Raw genomic sequence first — 24,566 nt, 5'->3', positions numbered from 1 at the left:
TTAGAATGGGTTAACTGAATAGTACAATTTGGAGTGGCCCCTTCAGTGATAATTCTACTGTCTCACTTCGCGCGTGCAGCTTTTTCAGATTGCAGATGACTACTCGGGTATGTTCATAGTTTCATAGCTAGCCACTCGAAAGTTCAATAAATAAGTATCCATTTGATTAGATTCCCCTCAGTACGGTTTTCATCGCAAGCGCACGAACGAAAGCGCCATAAAGCACAAAATACTACTTGATCCTAGATCATTATTTCATTTTCTTCAATATCGTAACCTGTGCACGTGAGTGATTTCGTGAATAGCTTCACAAATTGACAACTGAATTGAAGCCCAGCTCGTTTGTGCTGAAAAAATGAGTCAACTGAACGGTAGTGGACATTCTCCCATAATGCTACTTCCACTACTGTTGGTGGTGGCGTCATTGTGGACCGCAGCAGCATTTGATGGAAATCTTGTTACGGTTGAGGAAGCCAGGTCAAATGCGGTCGATAGCTCTTCACCACCGGCGCGTATTGTTGGAGGATCCTCTGCCAGCCTCAACCAGTTTCCCCACCAGGTGGCTCTTCTGCGACAGGGATCACTATTTTGCGGTGGATCTTTAATCACCAGCAAGTGGGTCCTCACGGCAGCGCATTGCGTTTATGATGGAAACCAAGTGTAAGTGCCAATTTGTATGATTCGGTGGTTAAGTTGTCATTTACTCCCGAAATTATTATATGTGAATTGTGCTTATCGAACTCTTCATTTGTATCATTCAAAACCTCACATTCAAAGTGCACAAACCGTTTCATTCAAAGTTTAGGGGATATTTATCAATAATGTTTATGAATATATATAGGGAATATTTTTAATTGAGATATGGAAGCATTGAGATAAATCGTCCATTTAACCAAATATGAATAAAAATATATTCAAACTTTTTTTGCAATCTACTACAGAATAAAAATTAATTGTACAATATTAGTCTCAGAATACTGCCTTTTAGTACACCAGCTCTTACAGGATGTTAGTAAGATACCTGATCATTAACCTGAATTGTACGATTTGACAGATAACTGAACAATTCTCTTCAAAATGTTTTTTTTTTCAATTTTCATGTCAATCATTGTTAGTTTTTTATGTCTAGATAAGTTGAATATTAAAGACTATTGGCAAGAATCACATTCGTTACACGTTGATGTAGTTGATGAATACAAACTGTTTATTGAAAACAAATCAAATTTTCATTGATGTTAACCAGAATGATGGTTCAATGCAACTTTTTTCAAAAAGTTTACCGATAGAGAAATTCAAGCTGATTGGAGACGATTTTTGTCTGGTATAACCTTCAATTTTTCCATTTATCAGGAAAAAAGGCAACTGCTAACATTTGTTAAACACATCAACCAAGAATGATAAACTACTTGAAGTTTTCAAGTAGTGGGCTTCGTAGCCGTGCGGTTAGTGTCACCAGGCATTTAGCCGCATTGTGCTAGGGAGTGTGGGTTCGATTCCCGCCTCAGGCCGGTAAACTTTTCGTGAGGAATGTTTTCCGACTGTGCCACTGGGCGTTGCATGCTAGTCCGTTGTCTAGTGTGGTGCTTCCTTCAAAGGGCATAAATGCCCACTGGAAGCATTAACGTGTAAGTGTCTTTTAAAAGTTTCTTGATGAGGATGTAAAAAAATCCATCTTCGCCAGGGTCTTTAATATTTTTGTTTCGTTTCATAAATAAAAGTTCTCACTTCTTACAATTAGTGTCCCAAGAATTATTGAAAACAATATCTTGATTGAGAATGCTTCGAACTAGATCTTCAATTGGACTAATGAGCCCTTAATTAAATACATGAGCGATTTCAAACTGCTTAGCAAGTTTTTGAGCTTTTTCGCAATTGGTTAGTAATAATTTGTTTCCCTCCTTCAATGCCGGAATTTGCATCTGAGATTTTTTTTCAAAATTTTAGGTAATAACCAATAAGGCTTAGAGCCAGGGTCCAATTGACGAATTTCATTTAAAAAAAATTGCGAAAACCGTTTTTTAATTTTTTTTTTTTGTAGATCTTGCCGTTGCGTTGAAATTGCCTCTTACGTTTTTAAGACGGATCAAAAGTTTAAGATCATCGTTCATAACCACGGATTCGAATTGTACAGGTACGATTACCTGTACAAGCCTCCACAATTCGTCAGTGTGAAGGGCAATCCCAAGAGTTAGACTTATGTTTGCCCACGAAATTTGCACAAACTTGTGTCTTTTTTTTTTACAGCGTGACAAAATCCTCCACAAATCATGTATTTAGCATCCAAGCGGCAATGTTTTTGGAACCATTGGCAACCCTCATACATTGGTCTAGGACTGTACCACCTACGAATTTGTGCGAAATGCTTAATGCTAATGCTAATGTTACTTGGGACTTGCCTTTTTCTTCAATATATTTGAAAAGAAGTACGCGATTTTTAGAAGTTTCCGGCAGAATACGGCAGTCTCATGTCTTCACGATTTTGATGGAATCCTTGATTAATCTTATGGAGTTCAGGATCTCCTATCCATATTCCCCAAATTCAGAACAACTGACCACGAAAAAAGTGAACTGAACGTGTTAAAATGCAGTGTTGTGAAAAAATCAATTTCTCATAACTCACGCTTGAGATTTTTAATGCGTGAGTTGTAATTCACGCAACTCAGCAGCAGGCTTTATTTTGCTCATATTGATCTTATAGATGAAGCGACCTCGTACGCTCACAACAATTATGAGTCAGCATTGGATGTTGGTTGAATAATCCGTAGTTGAGAGAGTGGAGAGAAATGTTGGCTCTAGCCAAACGCACATCTTCCATTTGCACGCTAAGCGTACTCCACGCAGCGCATGAGTTAAAACTACACAGAATGAGGCAACCAATGCAGAACTGGCTGACTGAGTGAAAATTCTGTGTAAGTCGCACTCATTCTGTGAGTAGCCGACGTGTTGGCCTTCGGCTGTGCGGGGATTGATGGAAACGGAACTGTCAATCATCTCTCGCGCGGCAGCAAACAGTTGGCCATTGGGAAGATGGGGAGTTTTCTGGGATTTTTTTTTCCAGCGAAAAGGGTGAAGATGGTCGCAAATGCGGAAGTTTTTTTTTTCATTTGAGTAGCCGACGTGTTGGCCTTCGGCTGTGCGGGGATTGATGGAAACGGAACTGTCAATCATCTCTCGCGCGGCAGCAAACAATTGGCCATTGGGAAGATGGGGAGTTTTCTGGGATTTTTTTTCCAGCGAAAAGGGTGAAGATGGTCGCAAATGCGGAAGTTTTTTCTTCATTTGCTTCCGCTTCGGCTATTCGAATAAAAAAATCTCTGAAAACTTTAAATTTGGATGTATTTTCAATGTTTTCAGAAGCAAAAACAAAAATGGAAGCGTATTCCGCATTCCAAACGTTCCTCCTCTGTGCGCATTTCACTCATTCGGTTTGTTTAAAACCGTTTGCACAAAACTGTGTACAGCCCCCTTTGCACAGAATCTGTGCTGCATGAAGAGAGGCCGATTTTGTGTACTTGGCACTCATTTTTGAGCGGATGAAGTTTAGCGTGTTAAAAAGGGGGAGAAAGAGGATAAGTCAAGAGCTAGGAAGAAGCCTGCTTCAGCAGTCAAAAAATCATGGATGAATGGATCATTAAAATAACCAAAACGGCCGCTATGGAAAGCATAGATAGCGCCACCGTAGCCTTGTGTGTTTGACAGAACAGCAATGCTGTCACAATGTTAAATCCCATATACAGTGGCGCCTTTGTTTTGATGCGGTGAGCACTTGCAAAAACTACCTTCAATGATCCATTGGCTCACCTTTTTGACTCATTGTCTCGTATTTCCACAGTTTACTCACACACGGCAATAATATCATGTTCTATCGATCGTGCTGTGTGTGAGAGGTAACGGTAGCGGATCAGCCTCCTGACACCGCCCATACAATCCCATTGGAAAATAACGAGCAAACATCTGTGGTTCCGTGTGGGAAGTGATTACCTGAGAGAGAGGAGACAGCTGGCTTAGATTGTGAGCTCCCAAAAGTCAAGGGAACCTGTCATCAACTGTCACTGGAAAACCGCACATTCAAAGGGCAGAGCGTGAAAAACCGTTAAAATTTGGCAGAACTAAAACTGGATATGATTGAAAATTCAAGGTGTTTTCCTGTGCTCTCACAAATAAAATCGTTGATTATTTAATTATTGTCGATTGGACTCAAATTGCTATCGAAATTTTTTAATTCTGTGATCTTTTTGATGACAAATGGGATGTGAAAATAGTTTTGACCCAGCTTGTGCTCTCCGAACCATTGTGCACAACCCAAACATTAGAAGAAGAAATCAAAGAAGCCAAGAAAACAAGCCAGTTGTCAGTGAGCTGTCTCCTCTCTCTCAGGTGATTACCAATGATAACTCAATATTTGTACACAAATAGTCATTTAAGGTGAAGCGGCGTGTAACTCAAAGAATCATTAGAATCATCATTGATGTAATAGTAGTAGTAGTGTCGCCTTTCCATATACATTTTCAAAACAAACAAACAAAAATTATAACATTTGTGTTTAGCATATATTTATGTAAACATATGGGAAACTTAGTAGACTGACGAGTATTGGAAATCAAAATCTACTCTTTAATCGAACATATCAAAAGGAAACATTATGATTTAATGAAGGGCAATGGAATTTCTCTGTTTTTTATTGGATTTATCGCACATTTTTGTTATGTACCGGTACAGTTTATGTTTGCAAGAGATGACGGTGTTGCCAAGTGGCTGGTGACAGATTTTTACAACAATTATTATATGCTTCACAGTATTAAAAATCCATGTAAATTTAAGCCATTTATAATGCACATGTAGGGAATGCCATAGATAGCGCGAAATTCAGCTGACAACTAAATTTACAACCTTCGAATTGGTAGCACATGTAAATTTTAATCGACGCGTAAAATTACATCGTGCTATGTTTGGGTTCTGATGTTTCGTGTTTGCTATGAGAAACGAACAAACGGAAAAGAAATCAAGGTGGAAGAGCCGATCTTCAGTAAATGGAGACAACCACATGAATGCTTCTTTCTCAATTGTAAGCAAAGGATATACACAAGTTCGAATGAAAACACTATTTATTTCTTCATTAAATCACAAATTATTGGGCACTACACTAATTAACTGTCCGTCAAGCGCCTCACAGTTGCACCGCTTTCTCTCAGGACAATCGCTCGAAAAATGTATGTTCCGTATATGTTTTACGTTCTGTCTGCTGCCACAAACCTCCTAACTCATTACACACAAGAATCATTGTTACTAAACACAGTTGCACAAACTAAATCAAGAATAACTTCAAACTTTCACAATACGTTGCAAACCAAAACAAAGTACACATTTTCAATATGGCTGCCTGCTGCTGCGGACGTTGCAGAGGCCACACCAGCGCTAATCTCAGTCACGCTCTGTTCGTGTAAAATTAAAGCATAGTTTGCTAAAATCTCAATACATTGGACGACAAATCAAAACATTGGCGTAGTTTTAAATTACTTCTGGGGAAGATGCGTGTGCATTACAAAACGCGTATTTTTACGTCTGATGTACGATTACGAGTACCTACTTTCAACGACTTTTTGTAATTCCACTATGGATAATATTCAGATTTTTTTTCTGTGTTGTTTTCGGAACATTTGCTGCATATTATAAAACCTTATCATTTTGCAAATAGTTTTTCATCACAAGATCACTGATTTAATAAAATTTTAATGATTTCTCTGATCAATTCACATAAAATGCTATGATTTTACAGTTAGCAAATCTGATATCACTGCGCTCAACGATCGCGATGATTGTGTACACACGATAGACACGTCCCGACGCATCCCGACGCATCGCACTGTGGGGCTGGTCATGGTTTGGGTGGTACAAATTGATAAACTCTTGGTATGATTGTATGCTTCATAGAGATGGTTTCTGTAATTTGAGACAATTTCAAACAAATAACGCATGAGTTTCAAGTTTCTATGCTTTGTCCAACCTTTCTGAGGTGAAAATTACTCCAACGGAAAAAAAAAGTTGGAAATTTTAGACTATAAACACACACAGAAAAAAAATCTGAATATTATCCATAGTGGAATTACAAAAAGTCGTTGAAAGTAGGTACTCGTAATCGTACATCAGACGTAAAAATACGCGTTTTGTAATGCACACGCATCTTCCCCAGAAGTAATTTAAAACTACGCCAATGTTTTGATTTGTCGTCCAATGTATTGAGATTTTAGCAAACTATGCTTTAATTTTACACGAACAGAGCGTGACTGAGATTAGCGCTGGTGTGGCCTCTGCAACGTCCGCAGCAGCAGGCAGCCATATTGAAAATGTGTACTTTGTTTTGGTTTGCAACGTATTGTGAAAGTTTGAAGTTATTCTTGATTTAGTTTGTGCAACTGTGTTTAGTAACAATGATTCTTGTGTGTAATGAGTTAGGAGGTTTGTGGCAGCAGACAGAACGTAAAACATATACGGAACATACATTTTTCGAGCGATTGTCCTGAGAGAAAGCGGTGCAACTGTGAGGCGCTTGACGGACAGTTAATTAGTGTAGTGCCCAATAATTTGTGATTTAATGAAGAAATAAATAGTGTTTTCATTCGAACTTGTGTATATCCTTTGCTTACAATTGAGAAAGAAGCATTCATGTGGTTGTCTCCATTTACTGAAGATCGGCTCTTCCACCTTGATTTCTTTTCCGTTTGTTCGTTTCTCATAGCAAACACGAAACATCAGAACCCAAACATAGCACGATGTAATTTTACGCGTCGATTAAAATTTACATGTGCTACCAATTCGAAGGTTGTAAATTTAGTTGTCAGCTGAATTTCGCGCTATCTATGGCATTCCCTACATGTGCATTATAAATGGCTTAAATTTACATGGATTTTTAATACTGTGCAGGCAGGTCTCAGTGTGCGGCGGCGGGGTCAATTTGCGGCAAGTGAAAATCACCGCCATAATAGTTTCGAGTGTTGCGGTTAATAAAATATTATATATATTTGATTCCCGTTTGAAGTGTGTTCCTTTAAGGAAAGTGAATGAGAGATATGTTTAGTGGAAGTGTTGTGAACGCAATATGGAATCCAAAACACAAATGCTTGCTGCAGAATTACAATGGAAAAGGTAAGCACCTTCTATTTACAAGTGTAGTTGTGTGAGGCAATGAAATGCGGCATGAGATCGGAGATATTTTTGATAATATAAATCTCATGTATATTTTCGCTAAATTGATAATGCTGTATCAGAAAGTGTTGAATAAATATTGAAATACCACCTGAAGCTTTTATCTTCGTATAAATTATCCATAAAATCAGGTGGTGAGCAGTTATAGTTCATCGATGCTGCAAATACCAATACCATCATAACAATATATTGATGATTTTAGAAGAAGCCATTTTGTGATGACGCACCAAAAGGCCTTTAAGGACTAACAATTGAGAAAGGCGAAATCTTTGCCAAAAAAATCTTTTCTCACAATAGCAGTTATATTAGAACAAACAAATGGTTGCAAGCTATTCATTTGTTATACAGCAAGTCAAATTGAGGTGATGTGATAAGCTTGGAATACATTTTACTATCGGAGAAAAATTTTGCTAATATGATTATGCCAATGTACGTTGTTGTTCTTGAGTTTGATGCTGACCTCGAAAACATGGCTGCCTAGCACCAGGTTGGTTGTAGCGGATGAATGCATAAAAATCAAATGACTTCTGACCCTGGCAACGAAACGAACGTCGCGCAAAGTGTCGAATGTGTATTAGCACTGACTGGTAAAACCACACACGTATTCATGATAAACCCAAAGTGCAAACTCTTTGTTTTTCCCCGTTTGCACTGAGTACCTAGATGTGAGCCTGTATTTCTTTTGGGGGAATGAAGCTTCTTTGAATATCGAAAGGGGTGCATAAACAAATGGATGGAAATACCCCTGATGTAGACCCTATAGCATACACAGAAAAAAAAATCTGAATATTATCCATAGTGGAATTACAAAAAGTCGTTGAAAGTAGGTACTCGTAATCGTACATCAGACGTAAAAATACGCGTTTTGTAATGCACACGCATCTTCCCCAGAAGTAATTTAAAACTACGCCAATGTTTTGATTTGTCGTCCAATGTATTGAGATTTTAGCAAACTATGCTTTAATTTTACACGAACAGAGCGTGACTGAGATTAGCGCTGGTGTGGCCTCTGCAACGTCCGCAGCAGCAGGCAGCCATATTGAAAATGTGTACTTTGTTTTGGTTTGCAACGTATTGTGAAAGTTTGAAGTTATTCTTGATTTAGTTTGTGCAACTGTGTTTAGTAACAATGATTCTTGTGTGTAATGAGTTAGGAGGTTTGTGGCAGCAGACAGAACGTAAAACATATACGGAACATACATTTTTCGAGCGATTGTCCTGAGAGAAAGCGGTGCAACTGTGAGGCGCTTGACGGACAGTTAATTAGTGTAGTGCCCAATAATTTGTGATTTAATGAAGAAATAAATAGTGTTTTCATTCGAACTTGTGTATATCCTTTGCTTACAATTGAGAAAGAAGCATTCATGTGGTTGTCTCCATTTACTGAAGATCGGCTCTTCCACCTTGATTTCTTTTCCGTTTGTTCGTTTCTCATAGCAAACACGAAACATCAGAACCCAAACATAGCACGATGTAATTTTACGCGTCGATTAAAATTTACATGTGCTACCAATTCGAAGGTTGTAAATTTAGTTGTCAGCTGAATTTCGCGCTATCTATGGCATTCCCTACATGTGCATTATAAATGGCTTAAATTTACATGGATTTTTAATACTGTGTATTATAGGGTCTTTCTTAGCTTTATGGTACTGTATAGGACTACAAAGCAAAGCTATGCTGAATGTCTCCGTTGGCACTATTATGAAAAACATTTCATGAGAGATCTTATGAAAAGCATATGCCAAGAATAAAATAACCGCAAACTAGAATCAAACCATGAAATGCAAGAGCATAGAGCACGTGATTCACTCACGCGTCCATCGATGCTTCATAAATCGACTTGAATCCAAGCTAACAAAAATGTTCATTCAGCTCGTCAGCACGCTTCGGTCAAATTTTGCCAAACATAGGTTGGTGATGACTTAGGAAAGTGATTATTTTCTAACTGTGGCTCAGTGTATTGAACTCAGGTCAAGACTTCATCAACCATCTATTCGTCGGTTGCGCGGTTTGTCACTGTCACAACGCTGATGTTGTGATCGGAAAGCGAGGTTTTTTCACCAATGTTGTACAAAACACGCTATTGTCTAATATGTTTTTGTGCAACGGCATTAGAGATATGCTTGTAATCTGGATCTCAACTGTATGATAAGCGTTTTAAAGTTCTTGAAGAAAACTGAAGTCATCGTTTTATTCCCTCTTCCGTGTCGTTTCGCTGACCACTTCGTTTTCCCTCTAAATCTGTTGTTTTCATGTGGTTACATGTCATCAATGTGTCTTATTCACGTTTGTCAGCAATAAATTGTATGTTGTCTGACCTCGGCCAAACCGCTATTTTCACGGTTGCCTGAGGCTAGCATTAGAGATATGTAATTGGATGAAATTGTAAAATAAATTCAAATGAGATCGGTTCCGTTATGTCAGATAGCGTTTGAGCCAAAGTCGTTTTACGGCACTCCAGTTAAAAATCAAACACAATGTGTATAAGAATGCATTACTTCAATAGTGGCCTGCTTTCATCAAGAATTTGTAATCTCAAGCTATCCTTGGAACACTGATTTTTGTATCGAGAATTAGTTTTTTCGGCAATAATGATGCATTAAGATTAACTTTGTACTGAACGGAAAACAAAAAAAAAAATGGATAATATTGAGCATTTTGCACCTTATTAGACTACTGTGCAGAACATTTTTGCACAGTGAACATTTGCACACCTCACACATCCACGTACTTTTGAGTTTGACAGCATGCTTTGATACTAACTTTTTTCGTCTTTGTTTTAATTTGGGGGAATGATTAGCATTACTTTCAACCTGAGATTTTCATCCGATGAACTAAATTTTCTTAGTCCAGGAATGCAATACCGATATACCTCTAGATGACCAGTTAAGTTCGATCCTCAACGTGGAATAGTTGGGTGAGCCGTTGGACAGCGATCTGTTGCTAAAAATTCTTCCTCTAGGAGGAATGCTGAATCGCTAATCGATTACGTCCTGCATCTACTCTGATTCCGAAGATGATTTAGATGATGCTATCATTGTGGATCCATCAGACAAAAACTTCACAAAGAAAAAAAATATGCCCATCCCAATACAGCTGCTGGCTATTGGCTGTCTCTCGCGATTTGAAGAACTCAGGAAAAGGGACAAGGGAAAAGAAGTTTGTTAGTGGGGTGTAGCTGGCAATACTTTAGATACTTTTCTTTACCAATACTGGTTACTTTCTAATAAACACAACTAAAAAGATGTTTTCATGCATTCTATTTCACTGCTTGGAATCTTTTTGAAACGTCATAAAGAGCTTTCGAGGCATACGCCTGCTGGTGTTAGTGAGTGTGCAAGTTGTATCTAGCACATGAACAATTTCATAAGAATCTAAAAATTCGTGCAATAGTCAATAAATTTGCTTCGATTTTATGGACAATTTTGAAATCAATATGGACTGTGGAAGTGCTCTTAGAGCACGTAACTTAGAAGCAGGCTTGATTCCAATGGGTATATGATGCCAAGAAAAAAAAGTCTAGTGTCTAGCACAAATTGCAACCAACAGAAGAGACAAGTTCGATAGTCAATATAACCGATTCCAATGGATACTGTTGAAAACAAACGTTTTAATTTAGCTCACATTTCCAGAGTGCAACCATCACTGTTGACAGTGCTGGCTGGGACAGTTAACCTCAACCAAGGTGGCGTTCGTCGCAGCGTCCGCAGGATTATCCCTCACGAGCGGTACGGAAACTTTCGCAACGATATAGCAGTAATGGAATTGCAACAAGCATACCAAATTGGTCGGTCGATTTCAACGATTACTCTCAGAAGGATGGCGGTTCCCAACGGCAGCACTGTGACTATTTCCGGCTGGGGTCGACTTTACAACAACGGACCATTTCCAAACACATTGCAGTACACTCGAGTAACGGCTCTATCCAGCTTGGCCTGTGCGAGGGAAACTGGATTTAACGGAGGGATACTCTGCTTAAGGTCTCCAGTTAATAACGGTGCCTGTAATGTAAGTGTGTTTACTTGATTTTAATTAAATAAAACCATGACGGTGACACTTATTTGTTTCAGGGTGACTCCGGCGGTCCAGCAGTTTACAACAATCAGCTAGTGGGCGTTGCCAACTTTGTCATTAACGGATGTGGGTCATCACGTCCCGATGGTTACGCACAGGTTTCTGATTTTGTTCAATGGATTGAAACGAGGATCAATTGAATTGATTACACACTTGGTGTTGTAAAATAAATAGCTACAGGAGACGAGCCATGAAGTACGGAAAATATGCAAGCAGATGGTGTTCGTTATGTGGTTTGCACATAAAAATAAGCTATAATCAGGAACGAAACCTTTTTGAATTCTTTGTAATTGTAATAAACTCAACATGAAAGTATTGTATACAATACTTCCAAGAGATGACGTTTATTTGTTCTCAATTGTTAAACATTTCAAATCACACCTAGCGTGAGAGGCACAAGTCTTGTTTCTTGCATTTTTCATATATTTTTTCTCGGTCTGACATTTGCAATGAGGTACAGTTTTTCATCTTATATGCAAGTTTTCTATCAATACTTCCTCCGGAATTTATTCCTGGTTACCACAATACACCATAGTTTACTCAACGATGTTGCAAAGAATTAATTAATCCTACGATTTTGCTATGATATAATTCATTTAGGAGTTCCTCTATGTTTTCAGATAGAATTTATGAAGAGCTAAGAAATTCATCCAGTACTTTATTTTAAAAGTTGCCACAAAGGCCCATCGAAAAATAGCTCTTCACAGCAAGAAATAATGAAATTTAAACGACATGTAATACACGGAGATTGTACATTTACATTACTTTAAACTACGAAATGATTGAAATTTGAGTTGATATCAATGCACATAATAGGAACATGAAAAAACACACAATATTACACTTTTGATCACATTTTATTACTGCACAGAGTATTTTTCAATAACTTCAGTGAAAACTAAATCTAAATCAATTTAATTTTAATCAAATAAAAGTTTAAAATTCAATCAACATTTAAAATTACAGTACATCCCATTCGTTGACAAAATAAATATGGCTGCCCATCAAAACTGCATCGCAGTCAATTCAATCCAGTGTTTATGTTGTGAGTGTTTTACTTGATTATAAATTTTGAAATCCAAATTGAGTGCGCATAAACGAGTGGTCACCATAATTGTCATCATCAGGTAAGATTCTGTTGAATATGCGGTGCCGAAGAATATTGTTAACTGATGTGTTCTTTGCAGATATCCGTAATCCAACGCTTACTCCTGTTCTCAATCATCACCAGCGAGCAGCATTTTTCTTATGGATTAACAAGATATGCAGTGATTTGAAGAAATTAAGTATATTCATGTGGCTCACATTATCTAGAATCTTGAAGTGAAATAAAGAATTTACAATATTCATAACTGTGTTGAATATTTTACTTTTCTGATGCAAGCGGAAGAAAGGCGCATGATAGCAATGGGAACGAATGGGAAGGGAAGCAAGCAAAATTCAACGACGTTTAAATTTACACGATTGCTCCACTTTTTGGATTCATGTAAAATTCAACCGCGGTGTAAAATTGTGTGTATTTCGATGCTCCAAATATGTGCATGAAAATAAATTTAAAATTACATTTCTGTTTTAACTGTGTTATATCTCTTCCATGACCTTTTCTTGGGAATCCTACACAGTTAAAACAGAAATGTAATTTTAAATTTATTTTCATGCACATATTTGGAGCATCGAAATACACACAATTTTACACCGCGGTTGAATTTTACATGAATCCAAAAAGTGGAGCAATCGTGTAAATTTAAACGTCGTTGAATTTTGCTTGCTTCCCTTCCCATTCGTTCCCATTGCTATCATGCGTCTTTCTTCCGCTTGCATCAGAAAAGTAAAATATTCAACACAGTTATGAATATTGTAAATTCTTTATTTCACTTCAAGATTCTAGATAATGTGAGCCACATGAATATACTTAATTTCTTCAAGGCACTGCATATCTTGTTAATCCATAAGAAAAATGCTGCTCGCTGGTGATGATTGAGAACAGGAGTAAGCGTTGGATTACGGATATCTGCAAAGAACACATCAGTTAACAATATTCTTCGGCACCGCATATTCAACAGAATCTTACCTGATGATGACAATTATGGTGACCACTCGTTTATGCGCACTCAATTTGGATTTCAAAATTTATAATCAAGTAAAACACTCACAACATAAACACTGGATTGAATTGACTGCGATGCAGTTTTGATGGGCAGCCATATTTATTTTGTCAACGAATGGGATGTACTGTAATTTTAAATGTTGATTGAATTTTAAACTTTTATTTGATTAAAATTAAATTGATTTAGATTTAGTTTTCACTGAAGTTATTGAAAAATACTCTGTGCAATAATAAAATGTGATCAAAAGTGTAATATTGTGTGTTTTTTCATGTTCCTATTATGTGCATTGATATCAACTCAAATTTCAATCATTTCGTAGTTTAAAGTAATGTAAATATACAATCTCCGTGTATTACATGTCGTTTAAATTTCATTATTTCTTGCTGTGTAGGATTTTTTCTCTCGGATCCTAAAAAAATGTGAATTTAAAAGTTTCTGTAATAATTCATTTATGATTTTTTTGCAGGAAATCCTAGTTACTTATCCAGAGGATTGTTTGTAGAAATATTTTTATTTTCAAAGAAATTCTCAAAACTGCATTATGTGATCTTTAAAGTTTAAATAATTACCTAAAAATTAGATGCTTAGCTTGTTTCGAAAATCCCCTTTCATACAAACTTGGGTGGAAAGAGTCTGGATGAGATTTTGATATGGAATGCGATAAACTCGAACAAATGTCTAATTGCCACCAACAGAACTAAGTTCTTGTGCCTGTAAACCAAAGTCGGTGAAGAAGAACGATTCCATCCCACCTGGGCCTCTTTTATACGCTGAATGTGGTTATTTAATTACGCTGATCCATAATTGCTACCTGTCTCTTTGGAACCTCATCCCGGAAGGACCCATTTGTAATCTTTCCAGCGTAACCACCATTCAGACGGCGGATCTGCGCTGAGATAAAGGTGCCACTTGACTCGTTAATTTTGTAAACCTACAGCTTTGAATACCCACCACTTTTGACAGGAAGTGCTAGTGAACCGACGACGACGGTTGCAGACGATGATAAGGATGGCAAAATTAGATTTGCAAACGAAACCAATTTGCACTCTAGCTCACAGGGGAGCCTTCGTAAAACATTGACATTTTACCGAGTAGGTAAAGACCGGTGTGTCCTGCGGGGAGCTAAATGAGTTTATCTGCTGAGAAATTGGGCAGTTCCGCGTTACCGCGTTCCTCCGGAGAATTAAAACTGAATAAATTGACTTTAAATTGATCGTTTCTCCGTTCCTTCGTGCAAATTGTTTTTGATTCTTAAGGGAACATCACCGACAAACAAACATAACAGCTTGAACAATTATAAATTTGAAACAAAGTGCCGTACACAATTATGCCCAAATCTAAATAAAACTGTGTTTGACCATCCGAAATCTAAGTAGCAGTAGTGCGCAAGCGTCAAACTAGAACAAAAGTAATTCGAGCGTCACTAGTGAGTAGTCAAATATTAGCATTGAGCGCAATATTCCTGTACAATGATACTAATTCGAGTGTTACGTCTGTTTGTCTGTGGTTAAACTTAACGTGGCATAGGGCAGTTCTCAGGATTTCAAATTCCACATCACCGTTTTAATTGCTGTGTACCCGTTAAATTATTCGAAGGACTAAACCCAAGATTTATAATACAGAAGGTGTTTAGTGCACACCAAGTATACGGAACTGCATAAGTTATTCCATCTTGTAGTCGGACTCATGTCCGCAAATCGAGTAATTTTGCTTCACTAGGCAATTGCATAGACAGCCGGGGGCCAATTAGTGGAATTTCATTTCTGATAAATATCGTCAATCCTATAACCATTCCGACTCATATTCCTAACTCTAAAGGCACAGACCTAACGTTGAGAATAAATTCCTTTCATATATGGTCGGCGTTAAGTCAGAGTAGACCAAGTGACATTTTTGATATTTTGAGAAAAATGGGTTTAAAGTCTAACGTTCTGTAATTTTTGAACTCATTTAGATTTTGGTTCAATATTTCTACCCATCTTTGTGTTACTTGCAAACAATATAATGTGAAGTGATAATCAGATCAGGGCCCAGATAGCCGTAGCGGTAAACGCAAGACCAAGCTGAGGGTCGTGGGTTCGAATCCCACCGATCGAAGATCTTTTCGTATAGGGCATAGAGAATCTTCGTACCTGCCACACGATAAACACATGCAAAAATGATCAATTGGCAAAGAAAGCTCTCAGTTAATAACTGTGGAAGTGCTCATAAGAACACTAAGCTGAGAAGCAGGCTTTGTCCCAGTTGGGACGTAACGCCAGAAAGAAGAAGAAGAAGCTAATCATGAAAAATCATAATCCAAGCCTCTGATAGAACGATTTTTTGATGGACTATGTGTACTTGGTCCACTCTGACTGAACTAAAGACCACACCGTTCAGTGTAGTTGGTTCACTCTGACTGAACAATTTCTAGGAAAATAATCATTCAATGCTTGCATGGTCATACTGGGTGCATATCTCCAAGATAAGCAGATTATCAAAACCCTTCGACACCAGTATAGTAAATTCTCCAATAATCCATATAGTCAATACCTAAATCAGTGGCATTACGATAGCTTGAAAATTAAGGTTTTGCAGGGTCAGGGCATTGAAGACCAGAAATATTCAAATATGCGTTCAGTCAGAGTGGACCAAGTGAAAATCTTGACTACCGACCAAAATATGCTGGTCCAATAAGCGGGTCCTAGGACATGCCATACATACACCACACCATAGAACTACCAAAAACTTCTATCGGACTCTGAAATTGACTCAAAAAATGCAATAATCAATTAGATTATTGCTTTTCAACACTTGGTCCGCTCTGTCTGCACAGAAATTGTTGCAATTTCTGACCACCGATCCGAATATGGTAAATGGTCAACAATCAAAATCAAATGCATCGAATTAGGTAATATTTATAAATTTCTATTGAAGAATAAGTATAAGAATCATTAGATGTCGAAAAATCTGACAAATCGCTTGAAATGTTTTTCATTTCCTCGCATTCCTCAGCGCGCTGAGCATTTCCGCTGTTATGGTAATAAGCACTTGGTCCACTCTGACTGCACACTTTTATCGATTTATATTGATCATCCAAAGTAAATTAATTACATATCTCTCGCAATTTACAGCATTCATCAAATCTGATCAAAGTGTAACGGAGGTAAGGTAATTTCACATCTAATGAGACAATAAGCCAAATTTCCCAAGTTTTGTACTTGGTCCCTTCTGACTTAACGCCGACCATATATCGTTCACTTCCCACCATCATCATCCGGTGTAATAATAAAGTTAATAACGGTGCCGATAGGCGCTAGGCGATTTGTATGACCTAAGTGAATTTCTCGTAAATTTAGTGAATTACATTTTTCATGGCGCAATTATCTTAAAAACATTGTTTCTATCGTACAAAGATGGCAGTCAATATGGCACCCGTCAACTCCCTCAACTTCCTTCCCTCCAAACGCTTCCCATCATCCATACTCTTGTACAGCCACAAAGAGCATCCAAGAGTGAGTATATTTTGCTACTCATATTACAGTCGACTTTCCACATCTCGATATCGAATGGACCATCAAGATAAGAAGAGATCGAGACATGGAACAATATTTTAATATATAGGGTAAGTGTTCCCTTAGTTGTGGGTGTTCCTATAGTTGCGGTAGTGCCGTTTTCACTGATTTTGTTACATTAACCACAGAACCGACATTGCCAATCGACGTCCTGGCTTGTTGATACACGGAATAGTTGAAAAGAGCGTTCAAATTGCTTTAAAACTGATGAAATATCGCTAAAATTGCTAAAACTGTTCTTGCTTGTACCAATAGTTGCAATAAAGTGTTCCTATAGTGGAGGATCCCATAAGAAAACCACGGATATCGCAACTATAGGAACACAAATTAAAAATATACCGCAACTAAAGGAACAGTGTACCAATAGTGGAGGTATTATTTTTCACTGACATGCCGTGGATTACTGCGATGAAATATTTTTTCTCATTAAGTTAATGGTCGTTACTTCCCGTTACAACATTAACATGTAGGGGAATTAGGGGCATAATGGACACGTTAAGCAAATGTTCGTTTTGTGACCCTTAAATGGCTATGTTTTTAATTTACCCCCGGCTAGTTTTCAAGTTTGATGTTAGTACGACGTGCCGCATTCATTCATAGTGATAAAAATCATATCATATGTCAGAAAAGCGAGATAGAAAATTGGGTCGAAAACAAGGCTGGTAAAAAGGTATCGGGGCGAAATGAACACCTGTATGAAATTTAGTTATTCCAATATATTCAATGACTGTCAATCATTCCGATATGCAAAAAGGCTCTCCCTCAATCATAATAGCTAAAAAGAACCTTTCTGGGTTCGTTACTTTGCTCAAAAATTAGATTCTTCCACGGTCTTGCTTATATGCCAATTTGAAACTGAGAAAAATTTTAAGTCAAATTTTGAAGAACAATTGAAGCAAAAAATAAAATTTTTTACCGTCAATCATTTCAAATGCATTACAGATTTCATGCAGTGAATGAACTTTTGATGAAATATGTGTATTATCAGATATTGAGAGGGTGTCCATTTCGCCCCGTATGTTCATTATGCCCCTAATCCCCCTACATTGATTGCGCTTCTTCAATTTAGGGGGTTGAATGAACTTCAACAGTGCTTAGTACCTCACTCTGTTGGGTAGTGTTTGATCTTTCGACCTTGACGCTTGCTCCTGCGGGGGTGGGTGATGAGGGCAGGATCAAATATGTCGCGCGTCGGACGAGTAAAGTGAAACAGTGTCGCGTTCGATTAGTTCTTTTTGATTCTTCGACCTAGACGCTTGCTCCTGGGCAGTAAGTCAAGAAAGCCCGAGCAGTCGTCAGTTGTTTTCCCTCTCGGGTCGCGCGCCTATTTTCTCCGAGTGTTTTTATATAGACGAGCAAACGAGTTAAGCTGGAAGTGGATTGTTGCCGCTCAGTCAAAGATGACGGATCAATTGGTGAGCTTGTTTCATGCTGCTATTTCTAATATATAAAATATGTATGACTATACATTTAATCGTTTCAACGGTGGGACGTACATATGATTTTTCAACAAACTCAAGCGTGTGCTTGAATAAGGGCGTAAGTCGCTGATCGATTTCTCTTCATCGATCCTCTCTTCTGTGAATAAAGGTAACAAGATGCAAGTTTCATAGCATTTTTTTGCTTCAGACCGCTTGGCAGCGATACAACACGCTTGAACTATGAATGGTTCGTCACTGTGAGTGTCGACATAAACTCTGTTTCATGAATTATTTATATTTAACATTTTTTTTTTTCAAAACACCGCTTCTTTTTTACCTATTTTTTGTAATTAAAAAAACTTTGAACGGTTCGACACTACATGTGTAGACTTGCGAAAGGTTCACTTTATTCAACAAACTTTGGATGGTTCGCCACTGTAAGTGTCGGCATAAGAATAAGAGTGTTAGGAATGTTACATTTTGGTATTTGTTTAACAAACTTTGAATGGTTCGTCACCTCAAGTGTGGGCATAATTTTCCTCTACATAGAAATTGTTCATATTAAATGAAAATATTATATTTACATATAAGCATGTTTATATCTCACAAATAATTATTTATCATGGTCTAATCGCTTATCAAAGTGAATCCTGTGACCCAACGATCCTCCCCATTAACAAACATCCCTTCCAGTAACCTTTGTGGAGATGCAGAGGCAAACACGGTCTCCAAATAGCAAAGGTTACACACTAACATTCCTTCCCCCAATCCCACCTGACTGCAAGGACGTGGCCGGCGCCGTTATTGACCCTGTATAAATAGAGGCACTGAATTATGCACACTGAAGAAGATTATGGCCAATCCCAGCCGAACTTCTAGTTGATTCTTTGTGCATTTTCACTGACTTCGGTCAATCACGGAATGCAACCATTGTTATGTGTAGTCAGTCTAAGCTAAGCTAAGCTAACTAGATTGAAAATCACTCTGTTGCCAGGAAAATTAAAAACAAGCAGACATCATTTCATCTTCGAAAATGGTTTTGAATCCCTAAAATTTAGTCCAATCACCTTTGATAATGGGCATATCGACATATGGAGAGAAACTCGGGAACTAAAATCACATCGAGATAGGGAGATATCGAGATGAGGAGGATATCGAAATATGGAGAGTGAAAATGCATGCAAAATAAAGGGACCGAAAAAATCATCGACATAGGGAGAGATGTCGAGATGTGGAAAGTCGTTGAGAGATGTTGAGATGTGGAGTGTCGACTGTAATACAATGTTGCTACTTATATTAATAATTGTTGCATCCTTTGCATCCGGACACATTCTAGATCATTACTATAAATAATTCCCCAGTTTTGTGCAGAATTAATTTTCAGTTGCATTTCAGTCGATAACCTTGACGATACAAAAGCCAGTACTACCAGTATCCAGTATATTTAAGCAAATCTGGTGAATAAATTCAAATATCAGGGCTCATAATTTGGTTGTTTCTTGAACGCTCAATTCATTTAGTGCAATAGAGAGTGCTAGCTTTTTTTTTAAATCAGGTTTATATTGAAAACCATCGATATTTTTAGACAAAATTGGCACAATTTCCATTATATTGCTCTCAATTAAGTGTCTTTTATTTATTATAGCATCGTAAGAGCTCATTTGATAAACTTAATATCGAATATAAATAGATTTGAAACAAAAAGATTTTATGAAAAATTGCCCAACTTTTAATAAAAGCTCTGCCGTGTTAGCAACAAAGTGCCCTGATGCAATCCAATTCAACGATGAAAAAGTAAGGCTTCGCCAAAACGACCAATGAAAAGTGGTCTTTTTTTGACAGGCAATTGGGTCCTAAAATGTGTAATGAAATCTTTTTTTATTTAATAACACGAAAAAGCATGTTACTGTAATTACTTTAGCAATTTTTCCGCTCAAATAATGGCTATATCATGTTTAAACTTTAATTTAAAAATTTGGTCCATAAATGAACCTTGACACTTTTGATCATGTTTGACGTTCGCTTAGTCGACAAAACACCACAGGGGTTTTAGTTCGACCACTGGGGTTGTTCCTATCTGACATTTCGTAAGGGACACGGAAAACAAAATACACCCAAAATTTAAGTTTAAGCCAAAGGATGTGACAAAATCTAATAAAATTTTTTTTGGGCTTAAACCAACGGAAAACATTAGAAAATTGAGTAAACATGTGTTTTTGGCCTAAACTTAAGCGTTTGGCACTAAAATTGGGACAGGGTTCTAGGACCCAATTGGTTTCGTTTTTGTACTTTGAGGTGACACGTCTTGTATTAGAGTGAATGCTACTTTTACTCTCTCAACACTTATATTTTCCCCAACACAAACTATTTCCGTTTATAATTGCCCTTCCATATACCGTAGCACTATGAAAACTTGATGGAATACTGAGCAATTCTCGCTGAAACCAGGCCGCCATCATAAAGTTGAGAAAAAATTGCGTAAGATAGGCTACAGAAACAAGGTGAGCAATGGTATTTACCCTATCAAATGAACGATATTCTAAATCTTCTTCTACGATTTTGACGCATATGACGAGTGTAATCAATACAAACAACTTTTTGTACTACAAAGAAACAAGTTTTCAACCTTTGATGTTTTATTTGAGTCGAGTAAAGAATAAGAATATTATTTAAGGAGAAAAAATCTGGCGGCCATCTTGGATTTTGACAGAGAAACTTTAAAGTAGGTGGAGTACCGTGTACCTTTTAATTCCGCTCCTAAATGCTTATCTTTGACAGATACGCGTATTTCGACTACCACTTGCAGTCTTCTTCAGTGTCAGTATCCTGACATTTGTCATTTGATGTCGAGATTTATCAAAAAATGGGCTTTTTCAAACTGCTTCAGCTAGCTGGCGTACGAGGGGTCCACCAATTTGAGAAAACAGGTAGGACCACCCTTAAGTTTTATCAAAAACTAGCGGTCAGTGACATAAAATTGGAATTCTAACGATGGGTGCCGATGGCGGCCTGGTTTCAGCGAGAATTTAGTTAAAACTTGACATTTCGATAGTTATTTTCCCCTCAAATGGTTAAATTTAACATCGCGGTCGACTCCTTTGAGGTTTGCCAGCCGAGTTGTATTTCAGAACAAAGTTGACAGATGGTTAGTTATTTTCAAATTACCGGGAGCAGAAAAAAAACTCTTGAACTGTCATGTTTGACCATGCTCCCGAGCAGGGTTATTTTCAACCGGTGGGGAAATGACTATCGAACTGTCAAAAACACTGAAAATTAAACATATCGGTGAAACCGGTTCACAGCCTTAGGTTATTGCTTTGTATTTGAACAACATCCTGAGCAAGGTATCTATAAGGGAGGTAATTAAATGTGTCATCTAGGCTGTTAACCGTTTCACCAGTTCGTTTAACTTTTAGTTAAAATTTGACAGCTCGATAGTTATTTCCCCTCCGGTTAGAAATAACCCTGCTCTGGAGCATGGTTTTACTTGACAGTTCGAAAGTTATTTTCTGCTCCCGTGAATTTGAGAATAAATAACCATCATCTAACTTTGTTCTGAAATAACTACACGAATGTCAAAGCTCAAATGGGTCGACCGCGATGTTCAATTTAACCATTTGAGGGGAGAATAACTATCGAAATGTCAAATTTTAACTAATAGTTAAACGAACTGGTGAAACGGTTCACAGCCTTGAAGCATTCCGCCACATTGGAAAAAATATTCAACAGCTGCAAGTTTGCTCCATCAGGTCAGCAAGCCATGAGATCCTAGCAACTTTTTCCCTCTATTTTTAGTTTGTTTCGTAAACGTCATTAAACAAACAAGTGGAAAACTTTATGTTTTCAATTCGTTTTAAACATTTGCGGTTATTATTACCAATGTGACAAAACAATTTGGTATTTTTTTCGAATTTTCTAGAGCAATCTCACAGATTTCATTTATTTGATCGAAAGTATTTACCATTTGATGACTCCCCATGGTATTAACAAAAATTTGTCAAAAATATCGAATGTGACTGTTATGCAGTTATAGGCAGTGCTGTCTTCATTAAAAATTTATCCTTTTTGGTGTATAGGAATACATATTATATGTTTTTTTTCTGAAGCATAAAGCAATGCAAGTTGCAAGTTCTTTTTGCGATCTTCTGTCAAACTTTTAATTTTCATCTACCAGATTTCAAGTAATATTCTTGTCGCATCTACTATCTAAACAGGAAACCCTCATAGAACACTGTAGAAATGTATCAATCTTTAGGTATCCTTTGGGTGAAATGATGAGATTTCCACATTTTTTCTAACAGCTTTTGTTGTAAAGGAATCGTTTTTCACATCGTATACCTGTTTTGGGAAATACCATTATGCTCATCAGTAGGGCATGACAGGAACGAATAACAATGGAACGCAGAATGGACATCGTATAAATAAGGATCACTGCATTTTCTATGCTTCCGGGAAACAAAATTCCACAATACTCAGAGGACAGTGGATTAAACTGACTAGTGTGATGATGAAGAGAACAATAACATATTCTTTTTCCTCAGTTAAGCATGAAACATTTTTGTGACATTTTTTTATTACACTAGTGGTCCCGGCAAACTTTGTCTTGCCATCAAGTAGGCTGTTGAAAAACGCCATAAAACGTCCCATACAAAATGACAGACCCGTTTACCTCTAGTTTTTCGACTATCCCGTTCAATATCCTGTGTTTTTTTTACACACAGAAACACGTCGGAACACTTTAGGAACATAACTATGGAAGAATTTCCAAAATCAGATAGCCCGTTCTCTAGCCATTTCGTGACATACAAACACCATTCCATTTTTATTTATATAGATTATTAGGTTTTCAGGACAAAACAGTACTTTATCTCAACTTCACGTTGTACGCAATCTTGCATAGTTTGAGATAACTCCTTAATAGCCGTTGGTAATCAAGTGTATGGCTCATTGTTTTTGAGCAAATGAATCAATGACAATGATCATCTTTTCATTATAGCGTTGAGTAATAACGTATTAAACTAATCATATATGCAGAAAAAGTTACACACGATATTACCATTGGGTTTTAGGGCATTATCCTATATTATGCGAGAAATGTAGTCAAATTGCCATTCCGGATTGCTTCGTCCACCCTCCCCTACATTTTATTTTGCTGGTCCATATTGGTGTAGTGCTGTGAATGTGAATCCTTGGACAATTGTGCCTCATTGTGCTGATGGCCAGAGAAAATCACATTTTCCCATTTGCAACCGTTATAACGAGGAGGAAAAAGTGTCTGAAAGGGCATACCAGCGCAACAAAGCGTGATGGCAGATGAATGTCAGCCACCAACAGCTAATGGTGCACAGTGGGTAAGAAATCAGAATTTCAAGTTTAGAGAGTACTTATTTCAAATATCGAAAGTTGATGGGGCTTACCAATTCCTTTTCGAAGGATTTTCCACCGTCTACGTTGTAGACGGCCCAGAAGATCTGCGTACGAGAATTCCACCGGAGATGAATAATTATTTTGCTGGCTGTTCGGCTGCCTTGCACCGAATTATTTGTGGCTCAAATCTACACCAACACTCTTCACTGATAGCAGCATTCCAAAATGGGCCACACACTTCACTGCTTAACTGCTTGCTAATCCAAGCACTGTTTAATGCACCCTTTCGAACGGAATTAATCGGATCTTCTTAGAACTTCACTATACGAAACTGATTACACTGAATTCTATAATCCCGCACGCGACCGATACTTGCGTCTTGTTCGTTCCGACGTTTATTAGAAACTAAATAGTTTGATCGAATATTCGTCGATCTGTATCATGCCTATATACACTGTCCGATGACCACTACACTCGGACATATAATCCACTGCGCATATACGCTCTTCTCAACTACAATCTCTCATCAATTGGATGTAGGGTTCCCAATACAAATAATTCAATTTAGATAATTTTTAAACGAATTCTTCAACATTCCGGCCACCTTGAACTTGCTTGGCTAGTTCAACACTTATCAATTCAAATATCTTCGTTGAAATGGTTCGTCAACAATTATACACATATATGCGCCTCAGATGTTGTGAAGCGAAGGTTAGCGCACATGACTACTCGGCAGCGATCATTTGTTGTGGCTGTCGAGGTCACCGTTAAAGTTGGAAAGGTTTGTTGACAAACAACTCTATTGTTTGTCGGTGGTAATGTTGTCATCTGCTTGGTTT

General features: G+C 37.6%; 2 protein-coding genes and 1 long non-coding RNA gene across 5 annotated transcripts in view; 1 reads left to right on the top strand and 2 right to left on the bottom strand.

Annotated features, from left to right (window-relative positions):
* LOC110676202 overlaps nucleotides 1–24,566 on the bottom strand; it is a 236,411-nt gene that overhangs the window by 53,935 nt on the left and 157,910 nt on the right. The window lies entirely within an intron of this gene.
* On the top strand, nucleotides 52–11,615 carry LOC5571712 (serine protease SP24D). The gene is made up of 4 exons (XM_001659801.2): nucleotides 52–107; nucleotides 171–660; nucleotides 10,836–11,211; nucleotides 11,274–11,615. Exons 2-4 carry the CDS (start codon nucleotides 356–358, stop codon nucleotides 11,415–11,417), a joined length of 825 nt encoding a protein of 274 aa, XP_001659851.2. The 5' UTR covers nucleotides 52–107; nucleotides 171–355; the 3' UTR covers nucleotides 11,418–11,615.
* LOC110676204 lies at nucleotides 12,116–14,502 on the bottom strand. The gene is made up of 2 exons (XR_002500162.1): nucleotides 13,349–14,502; nucleotides 12,116–13,288 (listed from the first exon to the last, which is right to left on the bottom strand). It is a non-coding gene; the product is annotated as an uncharacterized LOC110676204 (long non-coding RNA).

The sequence above is a fragment of the Aedes aegypti genome, chromosome 2, assembly GCF_002204515.2.
Source record: "Aedes aegypti strain LVP_AGWG chromosome 2, AaegL5.0 Primary Assembly, whole genome shotgun sequence".
Classification (NCBI taxonomy): Eukaryota; Metazoa; Arthropoda; class Insecta; order Diptera; family Culicidae; genus Aedes; species Aedes aegypti.
Note: the sequence above shows the minus strand (reverse complement) of the source record. Positions and strands in the feature narration are given on the sequence as shown.